General features: G+C 36.1%; 2 protein-coding genes across 3 annotated transcripts; one reads left to right on the top strand and one right to left on the bottom strand.

Moving 5' to 3' along the window:
• Nucleotides 1–149: 149 nt before the first annotated feature.
• Nucleotides 150–8,258, top strand: LOC133724196 (alcohol-forming fatty acyl-CoA reductase-like; the record flags this gene model as incomplete). The annotated part of the gene is made up of 7 exons (XM_062150910.1): nt 150–250; nt 2,634–2,829; nt 3,114–3,275; nt 5,205–5,286; nt 6,390–6,665; nt 7,836–7,963; nt 8,066–8,258. Coding segments are annotated over 7 exons (1,138 nt in total), but the record flags the coding sequence as incomplete, so codon positions are not given.
• LOC133724197 (uncharacterized) lies at nt 3,349–4,972 on the bottom strand. 2 transcript variants are annotated; one of them, XM_062150911.1, is made up of 3 exons: nt 4,619–4,972; nt 4,120–4,205; nt 3,349–3,751 (listed from the first exon to the last, which is right to left on the bottom strand). In XM_062150911.1, the coding sequence occupies exons 1-3, from the start codon at nt 4,789–4,791 to the stop codon at nt 3,702–3,704; spliced, it is 309 nt and encodes a 102-aa protein (XP_062006895.1). In that variant the 5' UTR covers nt 4,792–4,972; the 3' UTR covers nt 3,349–3,701. The 2 variants fall into 2 exon arrangements, with proteins under 2 accessions (XP_062006895.1, XP_062006896.1); XM_062150912.1 differs by having other exon boundaries at nt 3,349–3,655.
• Nucleotides 8,259–14,181: the final 5,923 nt, after the last annotated feature.

The raw sequence follows: 14,181 nt of genomic DNA, 5'->3' as shown, positions 1-14,181 counted from the left end.
AAAACAAAAAAAAGGTATCTCTTAATGGAAGGGCCCTTATATATATATATATATATATATATATATATATATATATATATATATATATATGTTGTGTGTATTTATATTGTGTGTGTAATATGCATTCGTGTGTATATGTGTATGTGCAGGTATGATATTGCTTTGGATGTGAATACATTTGGGGTTCTGCATGTGTTGAACTTTGCGAAGAAGTGTTTGAAACTAGAAATGCTTGTTCACATATCAACTGGTTAGTCTTTGTTCTGTTTACTTTGCACCTCGAACCAATAAATGTCATTTATGGATTGTTGATTATCATTTTAAGTCATGTCTGCTTTTAAGTCTTCATCTTAGAGCGAAATGATGGGTTTCTTTTCTGGTAAAAACTTTATTAATACAAATGAAATAGAAAAGAGAAACCAAATCAACTGTCTACTCTTGCCAGAGATATCGCTAATCTTTCTAGCAGTTTTGAGCACATTGTCTTTGCGTTCATCCATCGGGAGGCAAACTTTGTGGCTGATGCGATGGCAAATCAAGGTCACCATTTGAAGACTCCTACTACTTGGAAGGGGAGACTCCCCCTTTCTGCCCTTTCTGCTTTCAACTTTGATTCTTTTTGTTTCGGTTGTCCTAGGGGCTTCCGGTTGTAATTTCTTGTTTTGCTCCTCAAAAAAAAAAAAAAAAAAAAAAAAAACTGTATACTTTAAAAATTAAGCATCATCTATCATGATTAAGCATAATGACTTTAATAATGGACGCCCCACCACTAATTGATATAGTCATTCTTCTTTGGGAGAAAAGAAAAGAGGTGATTGATAAAAATCAATAAGTTTCAGCAAAAACAAGTCACTCCGATATTATTAACATGGCTTGTTGATTATCGTTTTGAATAATCAATACCGTGGAGGTTGTTCAATTCTCATTCATATAATGAGAAATGGAATGGGTTGGGATAAAAAAAATGACAAAACATAGTATAGTTCATGCTAGCTACCTCTCCACCCTTTCCATTTTGTGCTACAATTAGATGTCCATTCCTTCTTGTTATATATTTGCTTCATTGGGAGGGGTCTAGGCCCTTTTTCTTGTTGCTTGGGATTTGACTCCTCCACGGCCTTCAATTTTAATTTATTTTGTTAGTATAGGTTTTGAGTCTTCCCCCGCCTCCCTCTTTTCTGTTTTGTACTTTTTCCCTTCTAACATATTTGGGACGAGCGGGGTGAATTTTCAAGTGTAATAGTCCCCTCTCAGTTAAGGGAATGATATTTGACTGTTATTAACTTATTATAGAACTAATATCGCATAATTACTTCTCCATTAAGGCTTCCATACTTTTTACCCTCACGTAACAAATAAGGTGCTTGACTATCTAAACAATTCATTTTAGACCAGTTCCAACATTTTCTCTATAATTGTTATTTTTTTATTTCTCTAATTTAGAGAAAACTAGGCATTTTTGGTTTCAACAGTCTAGTCTCCCTGTACCAATTCCTATTATAGTAAAAGTGAAGACAAAGAAAACAAAAATACCTATAATATAATTTATTGGAAAAAATTTGGTAAGTGGACCTGAAGTTTGGCTCACTCTGGATTTTTGTACATAAAATTTCGAAACATAAACTTTGGTACATCAAATTGCATACCTGACCCAATATACGTACACGACGTCAGTAATGTTGTTAGTTTGTGTGACATGTGTCATATTGTAAGGGGTAAAATGGTATTCTCTCTCTCTCTCTCTCTCACACTTCACTTTGTCATTTTGCCTCTTAAATCCCAAGCCCCTCTGCTCAAAACCGCCACCGCCACTGTCGACGCCTCCCCTCCCAACCTCATCACCTGTCTCTACCACACTGATTTCACCCTCTTCTTCATGACCTGGCACCGACTTCTCCCTCTTCTTCCTGACCTGGTCTCGCTTCTTTCTCGTCCTCTCCCTCTCTCATCTCTTCAGAACTCGATCCGCAGGCCCTCGCTCTCTTTATTCAGATCGATTCCCACGTTGGATTTCCAAGCCTTCCAAACCTGGTTTTCCAGCGTTGGATCGAAGTAAAGCTCAATTACATAGCCTTGTGACATTGCCACATAATCAAAACTAGGTTAAAGCAATTGAGTTTGGTCAAAATTAGCACAACCCAGTAAAACCTAGTAAAAGAAACTAAGATCTTAGAATATTATGGAGAAATGAAGGAAAACCCCCAAATCAAAGTGACCCAGTACAATTAGGGCATTGAAATTTGGGGTAAAGCAATCTAATTTGGTCAAAATCAGCAAAATCCAGTTTTTCCCAGCCCCAGAAACAGAGATCTCAGAATGCCTAGAAAGGAAAAATAAAATCCCAATAAGAGCAAGTTCACCCGTTGTAGGAAAATGTCAAGGTCATTGGGTCAAGAAACTGTTCACTGTCACTGGTCGGTTCTAGTCTGGCCGGTTTGGTGGGTTCTTGTCTGGCCGGTTCTGGTTTCGACATTATAAAGAATCCAATTAGGTTGTTAGGATACTCTAGCTTGACTTAGTACGTTGGTATGATTTTTCAATCAATAGAATCCTTTCATTCCCCTATATAATTATTTTATCTCTTATACATCCTTTTTAAATTTGTTGACTTATGATGTGTACATGTATTCTAGCTTATGTGGGAGTCAGAAGGATTGGCCTTATACCGGAGGACTCCTCTCCAATGGATGAGCTGACAAAGGAAATCACTAAATCTGACTTGAAAGTACTGGAAAGGAACATGGTGGTGGACAAATTAAATGAACTAAAAGCACAAAATGCTTCAGAAAAGGTTATTACAAATAAGATGAAGGACCTGGGCGTTGCAAGGTTTTTGAGCACTGACTGAACTCTGCTTTATAATGTTTCTAAGAGTTTTAATCTTGGGTCTTTTCCCTTTTACTCTAAAGTTATCATTTTTTTTTTTTTGGCAAAGACTCTAAAGTTATCATTGAAAACCAAATATCTTCATTTGAATCTTGGTGCATGTTTATGGAAATGTTACACACCTGCACACATATATTGAATATATATTACAAATAATTAGTTCCTCCTAATTATGTTTGAAGAGTACATTGTGTTTTTCTCCTAATTATACTCGTATGGTTAATTAGGTCAAAGTTGTATGGTTGGCCAACTACTTATTTGTTTACAAAAGCGATGGCAGAAGTATATCTTGAACAATCAAAAGGTAATTTACCCATTACCATCATACGCCCAACTATAGTTACGAGCACTTACAAGGAACCATTTCCAGGTTGGCATCAAGGTTACAGGTAATAATTATGAATGAAGGTTTGCTTTAAGATTTTTCTTTGATAATTTATTATGATTCATGACCGAAAACTAGGCGACCAATGAAAGTCTTTTTCTATTAATCAACCCCTTAAAGTACACCTAGTTTTCAACTAACTAGCCTTCACGCACGGGCTCACGCGCGTGCAGAAGTGCGGCTGAATGCTTTCTCAACTTTCTTTCAGCTTCTAGCTCATCCTTAACCAACTGAACAGCAGCTTTGATTCGACTTGGTCTGAAACTGTCTTGCCTATCCAATTGCTTTTCATACACCAACAGACCAACTCTTTAATTATAATTCTAGCCTGAGAATGATCAGTCTATACTTGCTCAGCTCTTTAAACAGATCCTCATAAGAGTCCTGCACACAAAAACCACATCAAAAAATTTAACAATTTTAGTTAAAATCAAGGAGTTTCCATCTTGCACAAAGATATATGCGAGTGCTTGATTTTTCCTGCAGAAAGCGAATGATATAGCTTAGTTTTGTGTAGTACCTCATGAATTGAGTCCCTGGTTACTTTAAGGATTTGGCAAGAAGTGAATATCACAAAGAGGGCTGTCATTAATAATGGGATAGCAAACTAATATGAACATATTGTGAATGCAGCTTATTAATATTAAACTGCTAAATGGGCAAGCATGCATAAGACATTGCCTCTAAGAAATCGGTTTGATTTTAACTAAAATTGTTAAATTTTTTGATGTGGAGTATGCTTATTATTATACCGAGCTAAGTAGCATACTCTAACAACTACAAATTCATCTAGCTAAGTAGCATACTCTAACACTCATTAAACTGCAAAAATGGGCAAGCATGCATACCTTTAATAAGGCTGTGGCTTAAATTGCAATGAAACAATAACTTATTCGATACTTGACGACCCAAATCAAACGAAGCAATAGGGCACCTGCCACAAATATAAAACAAAAAGGGCATCACTTTCTTGAACACATAAACACACATTTCACTTCACCATCATCATCAAGTAATTGCACCTAATGGTTCAGATTGATCAGCAGAGCATGTAAATAAAGACATTATTACACAGTATCCAAACCCAGAAGCTAAGAACACGAAGGCTACCTCAACAAATAAAGAACAAATTCAACAAAAATTACATGCAACCAAAGACCAAAAAAGAAAAATTCACCGATTTCTATAAACTCTCCAAGGCGTTCTACTGGCCGAGAATGGTATTATGGTATGGTTACTGGTATTCAAATCAGGCATTCAACCACCAAAGAACAAAACTTGTCTTGAGTACAATCAAAGACCCAAACTTGCAAATTTGTTGAAACAAATCAGATGGTTAAGTCTTACCTTTGAAGTTCCCTAGAAACAAAGTTGCCTACTTTCAGATACCCAACAATCTCAATTGCATGTATATCTGAACCATGCCCCAATCTTTCACCCCTCTTGTAAATTATTGTAGACGCCCAAAAATCCAATCCTCTTCCTCTTTTCATGCTTCTTTTCCTTTCTTTCCTCTGCATCTCCTCTTCCTTCCGTCCCACTCCGTCTTCTGCTTCTTCCTCTCTCTCCCCATTTATTCCTTATTCCGAATTTCTTCCTCTATCCCTTCTTCCCCTATTCTCTCTCTCGGTTTTTTTTTCTTTCTCGTTTTCTATGTGTCCGGCAGAAGCCGAATATTGGTTTCAGTCTCATCTGTTTTTGTTTTTTGTTTTTTTTTTTCCTATATGCTCTGTAATTTACGTTGTTAACTATGGGCAATTTCGGAAGTTTAAAAATTTGACCAAACTATGAACAGTACCAGACGCTTCGCTTTATATATAAAGATATCCCTAAAACTACACTAATATAAGATATATATATATATATATATATATATATATATATAATATTGTACCGATATAAAATTCACATTGGTCAAGTTTGATGGTTACAGATCCGTTAATGCTGTAATTGGTACTTTTTGGAAAGGGGCACTGACATGCTTGCTTATGGATCCTACAGCTGTATTAGATTTGGTGAGTTTCATACCATTTTAGATCAGTTGTTTTTTTTCAATGGGAATTTTGGATATCTGTTGTTTATGACACAATGCAATACAATTTCTATACTAAATATAGCACATTTTTCTATACTTCGATCATTTCAGCTATATGTATGATTTATTAGTTGAGACTTAAATCAGATAATTTAAAATTAATAAAAGAAGAAAAAAAATATAAACAATAATGTTTGCATCATTATCCATATCATCTATATTATTATTAAGAGAAAATTTATTAGAGTTTAGGGTTTAGTGATAAAAGTAATACGAAATAATTTATCAAAATTTGAATTCATTAATTTTTTTTTTTTGAAAAGTGAATTCATTGAAACTTTTAACGATTACAATCGTTTAGAATGACATCCCGAAAAACCTTGGGAGCAGACACAAGCCACAAACAGCTTGAAGTTAGAGCTAAGCTAGAACAAACCAGAAGGTGTACTGCACCAACGGGTAGTTCATGTACAATAAAATACTGTTCTGAATCACTTATAGAGAAACTAACAGAAAACTGAAGATAAATTCCCAGCCTCCTCAAGATAATTACCAACAATGAGACTATTGCCATGACCGTGAGGTTTGGAGACCAAATCATCAGAATCTGTAACTCAGGCATGCAAGAGATCGGTAGATGCCTCAAGACTATGTTCGTCCCAGCACAATGAACACTGCTCGCCAAGCACGCAATTGTGGTACTCACAGTGTGAATATACCGAGATCTTTTATAGAATATAGCAATAAGCAATCTGCCTGCACGTAAGCACAACACACTCGAAATAATAACTACACATTTGTGTAAGCAAGTACCCAAAGCACCTCCTGGATCCCAAATCCAAATATGTGAAGAAATCAAACCCAACCACTGGGCTCTGTCTCGGGCCCAAAGCCAGCCCTGGCCCCAAGCCCACAGCCTTAAACTGGGCACCCAGAAATCTGATATGGACACCCAATCAAGGCAGGACCAGGCGCCAAAGTAGAGGATTGGTACCACCGTCGTCCTGTGTTGCACCTCAGTGGAAATTGTTTTGTGGAACTCATTAAATGCATGTAATATTAATAGTTGGATTACATATGCAGATTCCAGTTGATATGGTGGCAGATTCAATAATTACGGCGATGGTAGTGAATGCCAACAAATATCTTGAAAATCCTGGAATGATTTATCATGTGGGAACGTCCTTGAGAAATCCAATGAAAATGTCTGAGTTTAGAAATTTCATGTTCCAATACTGCACCAAAAATCCATGGCTTTATAAGGATGGAAGCCCGATCAAGGTTGAGAAGTTGAAAATGTTCACTACTATGGCTGCATTTCGTTCGTACATGCAAATCCGCTACATGTTACCATTAGAGGTATTGTTTTTTTCTTTCATGTTTTCTAATGATACTTCCTGATGACAAATTGACAAAGCTAATATATCATTTTCATGGCGTGCATTTTGAAACATAGAGGAACGCTCTAAAGCTAATCGGTTTTTAGACTAACTTTTCGGTCACATATTGACATCTCCACGGTTTAATTTTTCGGTCCCTATGAGTAGATCACTTAGCAAATTTTAAGCCAAATTGATGATCGGTTTGGTATTTATAATCATAATTTACTAATTATGAACACGAACGTTTTAAGTTGAACATATTCGGTTCGTCTATTGATTTGATCTAGTTCGATAGCCAAACGATCATCAATTTGATTGAAAATTTGCAGAAGTGATCTACTTATAGAGATCTAAAAACTGAATTGTGGAGATGCCGATATGTGAACAAAAAATTGGTCTAAAAACGGGTTAGCTTTGTATTAAGAAACTAACTGGTTAGCTCCAAAGTGGCCCTCGTGAAACATATATATGAGTATTATCAAAACAACGTTTCACAAAAAGAACTCTTGAACTCATTCGAGAACTGACATGTATGGTACATCAGTGTGTGGACTTCATGCTTTTAAACATTGAATCTAGAGATTAGAGAAGAAAAAAAAATCTATTGATAGGAAATAATGGTATATGCATGATAGACTGATCAAGGCCTCATAAAATGGAAGGAAGAAAACAAATCTTTTGCATCTCCCCTACTTTCTTTTTCTTCCTTTTTTTGGGACAAAAATCTCCCCTATTTTCTAAGCACTGATAAATTAATGGTAACCATTTCTATTACTCCTCAAATATCATTCATAATTTGATCAAAAAAAATAAAAATATCATTCATAAAATGCTAGCATACTGAAGGGATACAGAAACTAATAAATTTATAATAGTGATACTTTTCTCCGCAATTTATATGTGACAAAAGTTTTCAAGTTCAACTTCTTTATTTTTATGATTAAAACAAAAACAAAAGGATAATTTCTGTGACGTACACTAATTATGCTAGTTTCAAGTTCACCTAACATTACTCTTTTCATTTCGTATAATGTTTTTTTTTTTTTTGAATGGTTCATTTCGTATAATGTTATTTTGTATAAGTTGTTTTATTTCTGCGACGTACACTAATTATTGATGATTTGTTCATGTTCTTTATTTTTTGAAGGGATTAAAGTTCTTGAATAAAGAATTTGACCAATATTTTAAAGAATTATATGTTAACTATAACTGGAAAATCACATTTGCGATGCGGTTGGCTGAGTTGTACCGACCATTTTTGCTATACAAGGGCATGTAAGTATGTTTTATCTATGTAATTTAATTGATGATTAAAGATAAAGTAAAGTTATAAATGGTACGAGCAATACGCATTGATGATTAAAGTTGTACGTGCAGCTTTGACGACACCAATTTGGAGAAGTTGCAAAGGATATCAAGAGAGAATTACAGAGACGCTGAAATCTTTAATTTTGATCCAAGGTGCATCGACTGGGAAGACTACATAATGCGTACTCACATCCCTGGCCTTCGGAAACATGTTATGATCAAACATAGCCAGAGTCAGAGTCAGAGCCAGAGCCGACTTTGAATGGTGGTGCCACCTCTACGTAGTACGTACTATGTCACTTGTTTGAAATAATGATTATTCAAAAGTATTATATATGTTATGCATTTGAAATAAATGTCTAGTCAGAAGTATTGTATTCGTTACTTGATCAAGAGCAAGGACACGTGCTCCGATTGTATCACATGCGGTTTAGTTAATAAAGGAGTAATCATATTTACGATGAGAGCATGGCGAAGGAAAATTCTTCCATGCTCCAAGCATGGAATGCTCGGCCACATAAGCAGCCAATCCAACGGTCAGTAGTTGTTGTGTAATCGTGACCGCATATTTCGGTAAACCGGGTAACCGGCTAAGAGTTTTAAAAGGCTCTCACTAAAAACCTGCTTTGTTTCCTTCCTCTCACTCTGCAACTCGTCTCCATCAACAAATTCTCAAGCTTCTTCCTCGCTCATCTCTTCACCATCAACAGATATGTTTTTATAACTCAAAAATCAAATTCAAAATTGTTGGGTCATTACTTTCTCTCTCATCTCTTCACCAACAAAACAGAAACATGCTTTTTATTAAATAAGACCAACAAATTGAATTAATTTTATATAGATCTAACAGCAGATGAAATAAGATCAACAAAAAAGAAACATGCTGCAACTCTAACAGACGAGCTCAAATTGATTTAACAACTCGATTTGTATTAGGCATTCTCCTCATGAAGAGGGGGACACAGACCCGATATACAAATTTGGATCTGATTGAGCCAAAGAAAGCAGAACAAATTACAAGAAATAATTTTTGGTTTTGATTTTGATTTTGAGGGAGAAAGTTTGAATGAGAAAAGTTTTTTTGGGTCTGAGAATGCAGAGTTGCAGAGAGGGGAAACAGATGTTTAGAGTGAAATAACTTTTCTACTTGTTTCAATTTAATTCGCTTGGTGTATCTATGAAAATTAAAGAAATAGAAGAAGCCTGGCTGCTACCAGAGCACAGCAGCACCGCCAACGGTGATCGAGTCGCCGGAAAACTGAATCGAATAACCGCCGGAGCTGCAGAAGCTTTCGGCCTTCGATTCCTCCTCCAAACTCGACCAATGCATAAACCAAGACCACAGGGAGACGTCGGTGATGGGGAGGCAAGTTCGATGGGACCGGTACAACATGGCCTGGCGGCGGAGATACCTTCGGCTCACTGTCGTCGCTTTGCTTGTCGAGAAAACAGGTCGAGCGGCCCAATGCTTCTGGCCCCTTTGATCTGAATGGGCGTATTTATACCCTTCAATTAAATTTTGATCAATGGCAGAGATCAAGCGGTGGGTTTATCAACGGTTAACATTGCACTACGATAATTTTATTTTTTAATTTCTAATTCTGAAACTTTGAAAAATTGTAATAAATAGCTCCATTGTCCGAAAAAAAATTTCGAAAATTCTCACGGACTCATCTCGTCCCGTACTTTTCTAATTGAATCCATAAATTGAAGATTTCGTGTCAAGAAAAATTCAGAAAATATTACCGAATTCTTTAAATAATCACCGAGAGTCCGAGACCATAGACTCAATTCATAATAATTCCACTTTAACACTCCTTAAATTTTTTCAAGTAGTAATATGTAACCTTGTATTTGACATTACCTTAGTAGTAATATTTGATACCACCTTACACATGTATTCCACTTTAACGTGCCTACTAATGGTGTATAACTTGTAAATTGCATGTGATGTGGATCAATCAAAAGCAATGACAAGGAGAAAAATTAATTTAGAGAAACTGACCATTGGATGGGAAAATTGGAATATTTCATGGTTGTTTTAAAAAATTTAGCCAATTTAGTATTCGTTTCAACTTCAATCCACTGGGTCAAATATAGTTACCTTTATAACCCTATATTTATATATCAAATTCCTCAAAGAGCAACCCCATCAAGATATATGAAACTGAGAAAACCGACCGGAGGATATGAGGATTGGAATATTTTATGCATGTTGTAAAAAATTCAGCCATTTTCGTTTTTTTTTTTTTACTTCAATCCATTTGGTCAACCGATTATGCACTTATACTTCCCCAAGGGAAGCCGAACCATGAGAAGATAAAAATTCCTAAATTTTTACATTGGTTGATTTAGCTCATACCCACGAGAGTGTGAGAGTTGACAGATCGAAAAAAGAAGTTGGGAATGAGCGGTTATGTGCATATTAGTTTTATGTGGTATTTAGGGTTTAAGGTTGACCTACTAGATCAAGATCCAAACGACGACGAAAATAGCTGAAATTTTGACCATAATTATTTCTTCTAATCATGACAACATCCAACGGTTGATTTTGATCAAATCTATTTCCTCCACGTTGTTGCTCATAGAAGGTATACTTCTCTATACAACTAATAAACTAGTTAGACTACATTAGTAGACATATAAGGATTTTGTGTAGTTTAAATAATCAAAATTGGAAATCAATAAATTTGACATTACCCATCTATTTATAGCGTATCAATGGGTATTGTGTAAAAAAATTAACCTGATCTACCGTCATTTCGACATGAAATTAACCGGTCAACCCTTTAAACGCTTCTACTTCCCTAAGGGGAGCCGACCCTTGAGGAAATAAAATTCAGGAAAGTTGTACATTAGTCGATATAGATCCTACTCATGAGAGCGTGAGAGCTGACAGATCGAAAAAATAAGTTACGAGTGAGCGGTTATGAACATATTAGTTTTATGTTGTATTTAAGGTTTAGGGTTGACCTACTATATCGAGATCCAAACGACGACAAAAATTGCTGAAATTTTGAACATAACCATTTCTTCTTGTTATGATAACATCCTACGGTCGATTTTGATAAAGTCTATTTCCTACACATTGTTGCTCATGGAGGGTATACTTTTCATTACAACTAATAAACTAGTTATACCACATTAGTGAACATATAAGAATTTTGTGCGATCCAAAAAATCGATAAATTTGATATTACCTGTCTATTTATAGCATATTAATAGGTATAGTGTAAAAAAATTAACCCGATCCGCCGTCATATCGACATGCAATAAATCGGTCAACCCTTTAAAAGCTTATACTTCCCTAAGGGGAGCCGACCCTTAAGGAGATAAAATTCCCGAAATTTTCACATTGGTTGATATAGCTCCAACCCACGAGAGCATAAGAACTGACAGATCGAAAAAATAAGTTGCGAGTGAGAGGTTATGAGCATATTAGTTTTATGTAGTATTTAAGGTTTAGGGTTGACCTACTAGATCGAGACCCAAACGAAGACGAAAATAGCTGAAATTTTGACCATAACTATATCTTCTTATCATGATAACATCCTACGGTCAATTTTAATAAAGTCTATTTCCTCCACATTGTTCCTCATGGAAGGTATGATATTTGATACAACTACTAAACAAGTTATATCACATTAGTAGATATATAAAGATTTTGTGCGATCTAAACAATAGAAATTGGAAATTGATAAATTTTAAATTACCCATCTATTTATAGCATATTAATAGGTATTATGTAAAAAAAATTAACCCCATCCGCCGTCATTTCGACATGAAATAAACCGGTCAACCCTTTAAAAGCTTCTACTTCCCTAAGGGGAGCCAACCATTGAGGAGATAAAATTCCCAAAATTTTTACATTATTTGATATAGCTCATACCCACAAGAGCACGAGAGCTGACAGATCGAAAAAATAAGTTACAAGTGAGCGGTTATGAACATATTAGTTTTATGTAGTATTTAAGGTTTAGGGTTGACATACTAGATCGACACCCAAACGACGACGAAAATAGCTGAAATTTTGACCATAACCATTTCTTCTTGTTATGATAATATCTTACAGTCGATTTTGATAAAGTCAATTTCCTACACATTGTTGCTCATGGAATGTATACTGTTCATTACAACTAATAAGCTAGTTATACTTATACCACATTAGTAGACATATAAGATTTTTGTGCAATCCAAAAAATCGAAATATAAAATCGATAAATTTGACATTACCCATCTATTTATAGCGTATTAGTAGGCATTGTGTAAAAAAATTAACTCAATCCGCCGTCATTTTGACATGAAATAAACCGGTCAATCCTTTAAAAGCTTCTACTTCCCTAAGGGGAGCCGACCATTGAGGATATAAAATTCCCGAAAATTTTACATTATTTGATATAGCTCCTACCCATGAGAGCGTGATAGCTGACAGATCGAAATTCAGACAATTCCGTCATAGTAATGACGTCGATCCACTTGGTCAACCGATTAAGGCTTAATAACCCTATATTTTTTCACTACAAGATTCAAAGAGTAAGGGTGTTATCGGATCGTACACTTAAGACACCATCCGTTAGATATGACAAGTACATCAGTTTAGGCTCCGGGTTCAAAATTCAGACAATTCCGTCATAATAATGATGTCGATCCACTCGGTCAACTGACTAAGGCTTTTTTCTTATTTTTATTAACTTCTCACTTCGAATGACTAGATCGTTAATGAATATAAGGTTTGGGACACAATAATAGAGTACAAGTCATGACGAGTCTCTAAGAATTTTCGAGAATTTTTGCGGACACCCGAGCTATTTATTATGATTTTTAAAAGTTTCAAAATTTTAAAAATTATTTATGTATTATTCTTAAAAACATATAAATTATTTGTTAAAAAATAATTTCTTAGAGGTGCGATCTGGACCGTCTACTCTCCACTGTTTGATCTGAACCGTTGATCGAAACTATTTATCTGGGCTCCAAAGATTCCAGAAGAGTTCTCGATCTGGACACCAGCGAGGATGACCCGACCGGAACTCCGGCGCCAGGCGGCGTCACGGCGGCCCACCAGCCAGGACAACGATGTCTTCTTTCCCGCGCATTTCGTCAAGTTCGTCGAGGAACTCCCCTACAACATCTCCGTCATCCACATCAACGCCGTCCTGGCCTCCGCCGTCAATCTCATCGGGATCATGTCGGCTCACGGCTGCAAGGTCTTCGCTGGAGATGAAAGTGGTGCTGCCGCCGATGTCGGAGTCCAAGGGTGAACGTCGGGGATTATAATGCCAGAGAGCTTCGAGTAGTCGCCGTTACAGTCTCCTCTGACTCCATTGAAGAGGAGAGCTAACGCCTTGAGCAGGTGGAGCTTCCACGTTGCTCGTGTTTCTCTCTGCGATTCATTCCCTTCTGTTTCTGGATTTTTTTGCAGAACAGGAGAGAGGAAGAGGTGACGGGGCCAAACGAATGGCTGAGAATTTGGCACCTCTCTGGGACCCACTCGGCTGCACTTGGTTCTCGGTGAATTCCAGAACTTGCCTTAAACTAATGAGTAATGAGATACTGTCTTCTCAAAAAAACAAAAAACAAAATGAGTAATGAAATATTGGGAACCGGCCAAGCCTTTCCCTTGTACATTTAAATTTAAATAAACTGTCATGTGAGGTGCACATGTGTGGACCCAACAATCCGAGTATGGAAAACTCGGAGCATGGAAGACGCTTCTTCTTTTATCACATTTATTATGAAAAAAAACGAAAGTTGTTTTTATTAAAACTTCCAAACTTTCTCTCAATGGCTCCTATATTCTTTACACCAGTCTTCCTCAATTGTGAGACGAGTACATTTTAACCACATGTATTCTTTACAACTTAAATTTATATTTGTTTTCAGCCATCGAATTTACTTTTTTTCTCTATGTCCTTTAAAAATTGTCCCACAAGTGAGCAGGTTTTCTCTTTACACCTCCCTTTTTCTTTTTAAACAACAAACTTGCTCATTAGACTTCCGTTAAAACTGTGTATTTGTTTTCAGCCATTAAATTTACTTTTTTTTTTTTCTCTAAGTCCTTCAAAAATTGTCCCACAAGTGAGCAGGTTTCCTCTTTACACCTCCCTTCACTACTACAATAAGTTAATCAGACGACGGTGGTTTTGTGTTTTGTGATGACAGTCTCACTGTGGTCTAAACGAGTG

Source organism: Rosa rugosa, unplaced genomic scaffold (assembly GCF_958449725.1).
Source record: "Rosa rugosa unplaced genomic scaffold, drRosRugo1.1 SCAFFOLD_213, whole genome shotgun sequence".
In the NCBI taxonomy this organism is placed as follows: Eukaryota; Viridiplantae; Streptophyta; class Magnoliopsida; order Rosales; family Rosaceae; genus Rosa; species Rosa rugosa.
The sequence above is the reverse complement of the archived record's forward strand: the minus strand, read 5'-3'. Positions and strand labels throughout refer to the sequence as shown.

What these genes read in the sequence shown, in the direction of transcription:
- LOC133724197 (XM_062150911.1), bottom strand. Translation starts at nt 4,791, where the DNA reads ATGCAGAGGAAAGAAAGGAAAAGAAGCATGAAAAGAGGAAGAGGATTG. An exon ending in GTTTCTAGGGAACTTCAAAG is followed by an intron (nt 4,206 to 4,618) that starts GTAAGACTTAAC and finishes TATTTGTGGCAG; the next exon opens with GTGCCCTATTGCTTCGTTTG. An exon ending in AAGCCACAGCCTTATTAAAG is followed by an intron (nt 3,752 to 4,119) that starts GTATGCATGCTT and finishes CGCTTTCTGCAG; the next exon opens with GAAAAATCAAGCACTCGCAT.